The sequence below is a fragment of the Alosa sapidissima genome, chromosome 9, assembly GCF_018492685.1.
Source record: "Alosa sapidissima isolate fAloSap1 chromosome 9, fAloSap1.pri, whole genome shotgun sequence".
In the NCBI taxonomy this organism is placed as follows: Eukaryota; Metazoa; Chordata; class Actinopteri; order Clupeiformes; family Clupeidae; genus Alosa; species Alosa sapidissima.
The window spans coordinates 25,407,174-25,409,715 of record NC_055965.1 but is presented as its reverse complement, the minus strand read 5'-3'; the positions used below and the strand labels follow the sequence as shown (position 1 = coordinate 25,409,715).

General features: G+C 42.4%; 1 protein-coding gene across 1 annotated transcript; it reads left to right on the top strand.

Moving 5' to 3' along the window:
* Positions 1 to 425: 425 nt before the first annotated feature.
* LOC121718484 (GTPase IMAP family member 7-like) lies at positions 426 to 1,789 on the top strand. The gene is made up of 2 exons (XM_042103496.1): positions 426 to 435; positions 570 to 1,789. The coding sequence occupies exons 1-2, from the start codon at positions 426 to 428 to the stop codon at positions 1,787 to 1,789; spliced, it is 1,230 nt and encodes a 409-aa protein (XP_041959430.1).
* Positions 1,790 to 2,542: the final 753 nt, after the last annotated feature.

Below are 2,542 nucleotides of genomic sequence, written 5' to 3'. Positions count from 1 at the left end.
TGATTTAGCGAAACAGGCCAATTTAGGATGCTCTCTGTCTTGGATCACACACCACCCCTATCTCTCTCCCGTCGTGTGCACGCTACACTCAGATGCACACGCGGTCTCGCATGCGCGCTCTTGATCGCTCACACTAGATTCCGGGAGATTTGATCTAATTTGCGGGTGTCAGGGAGCCGCTATCAATATGCGGGAGACTCCCGGAACTTCCGGGAGACTTGGGATGTCTGTAGTTTACCATTTTTCCTTCCTTTACCATTTCATTCATTTGGAGAATGTGTGCTGTAATGTGCTATAACTATATAACTATATGCTATATGCTGGCGGTGGCAGGATTTGTCTGGTGCCTGAATTGCAGTACCTGGGCTCGCCACCATTACAGCACACATTCTCCAAATGAATGATCTTGACATAAAGTTATTGCAATGTTGCTGAGTACATTTAGATTTGCATCAATAGATACATATTTTATATTAACCAAATATGTTGTAAGATTTTGTATTTTCCAATTCAAGTGCTGGATATTCCTCAGAAATGGAGTAATTGGCACTGATTTTATTGTTCTTCAGACCTTAGGATTGTACTGGTGGGTAAAACTGGATCTGGAAAGAGTGCATCAGGAAACACCATCGTGGGAGAAAATGTCTTCAACGAAAGTGCAGATATTATATCTGCCACTGACACCTGTAAAAAGGGTAGTAGAGAGGTAGCTGGGAGGAAGATCACAGTGATCGACACTCCAGGAGTGTTCGACACAAACATAAAAGATCAATTTAAAAGTGATATAAAGAAGTGTGTAGATATGTCCCTTCCCGGTCCTCATGTCTTCCTGCTGCTGATCAGACTGGGTGTGAGATTCACAGAGGAGGAGAGGAATGCATTGAAATGGATCCAGGAGAACTTTGGGGGAAGAGCTGCACAGTTCACCATGGTGCTCTTCACTCATGTTGATCAGCTGAAAGGAAAGCAACTGGAATATGTTGTAAAGCATCCTCAAATTCAAGACATCATCAACACATGTGGTGGTGTATATCATGCTTTCAATAATGACAACAAAGATGACAAGACACAAGTGAAGGAGCTGCTGGAGAAGATTGACACCATGGTGGAAAAGAATAGTGGCGAATACTACACAAATGAGATGTACCAGGAGGCTCAGAGAGAGGAGGAGGAGAGAAAGAGACGGGAGGAGGAAAGGGAAAGAAATGAGTATGAGGAAAATATCAGAGTAGCAGCTGAAAAGAGAGCCAATGAAGAGAGGAAAAAGAGAGTAGCAGCTGAAAAGAGAGCCAATGAAGAGATGGAAAAGAGAAAGAAGGTAGGAAAACAGTTGAGGATAACAGTAGGAGGATTTGGGGGGGCAGTTGGGGGGTGGTGTGCGGGAGGACCTGTAGGAGCAGTTGGAGTAGGAATAGTAGGATTAGGAGCAGGAGTCAGTGCAGCATACATGGACAATATCATTGAAACTGCAGATTATATGAAAGATAAAAGCAAGACAATTATAGGAGCAGTTGCTGGAGGTGTTGGGGGAGCAGAGGGAGGAGCAGCAGGAGGTGCAGTTGGGGGAGCATTGGGGGGAGCGATGGTGGGAGCTGTTGTAGGATCAGTCGTAGCAGGACTTGCTGGAGCGAAAATAGGAGCAGCTAAAGGAGCAACAGTAGGAGTAGTTGCAGGGGTCGTAGGTGGTGTTGCTGTTGGGGGAATAGTGGGTAGATATGGTGGCAGAGATATAGAAGAGTTAGAGTTCACAAACATCATAGATGACACTAACACAAAGAAAACAGATTGAGGCTTGTGTTGGCAACATAGTCTTTTAGTAAAAAAGGGAGGGGGTATTCATAATGTAATGCTATGAAATTGAAAAAAAGTAAAAGTCCTGCCATGTATTGGTTCTACTTGTGTGAGCTAATTTTAGTAACTAGCTGATCTACCTGGCTCAAAGGTACACTATGCAAGATTTTCACCTCTTTATGAAGCCAATTTGATGGTAAATGACAGCATAGACATAGCAAGTCACTACCGTGAAATACAGCCATGCAACTTGCAGAACGGCGGCCCGACAAACTCTTGCAAGAATCATGAAATATACCTCTTTAGAAATTTTTCCTGTTGTTAATCCTTCTCCTCCACAGCAAAAGCTTAATTATTGTTGTGGACAGGGGGGGTAAGTCATGAGAATGTTGCTATTTACAATAGCAGAGTAACATATAAATATACCATAACTTTAGAGGGAGAGCTACAGTTGCCAAAAATACCTAAACCTGCATAGTGTTCTTTTAAAAGTTGTGCTAATCAGAATCAGCTGATTAAGTAAATGGTTGAAAAAAAATATGGCAGGACTTCTACTTGCTGAAGCCAGACTTTTACATCTCTGCAGCTGACAGATTTGGAGGAGCAGCAGTTGTGGGAATAGCATGTGGGCCAATTGCAGGTGCAGTTTGTTTCCCTGAGCAGTAAACTTAAATTGATTTAGTCTTTTTGGAAAAAAATATTATTCTTTTTTTTTCTCAATAACATTTTTGATCTTTGACAAATGATTCAA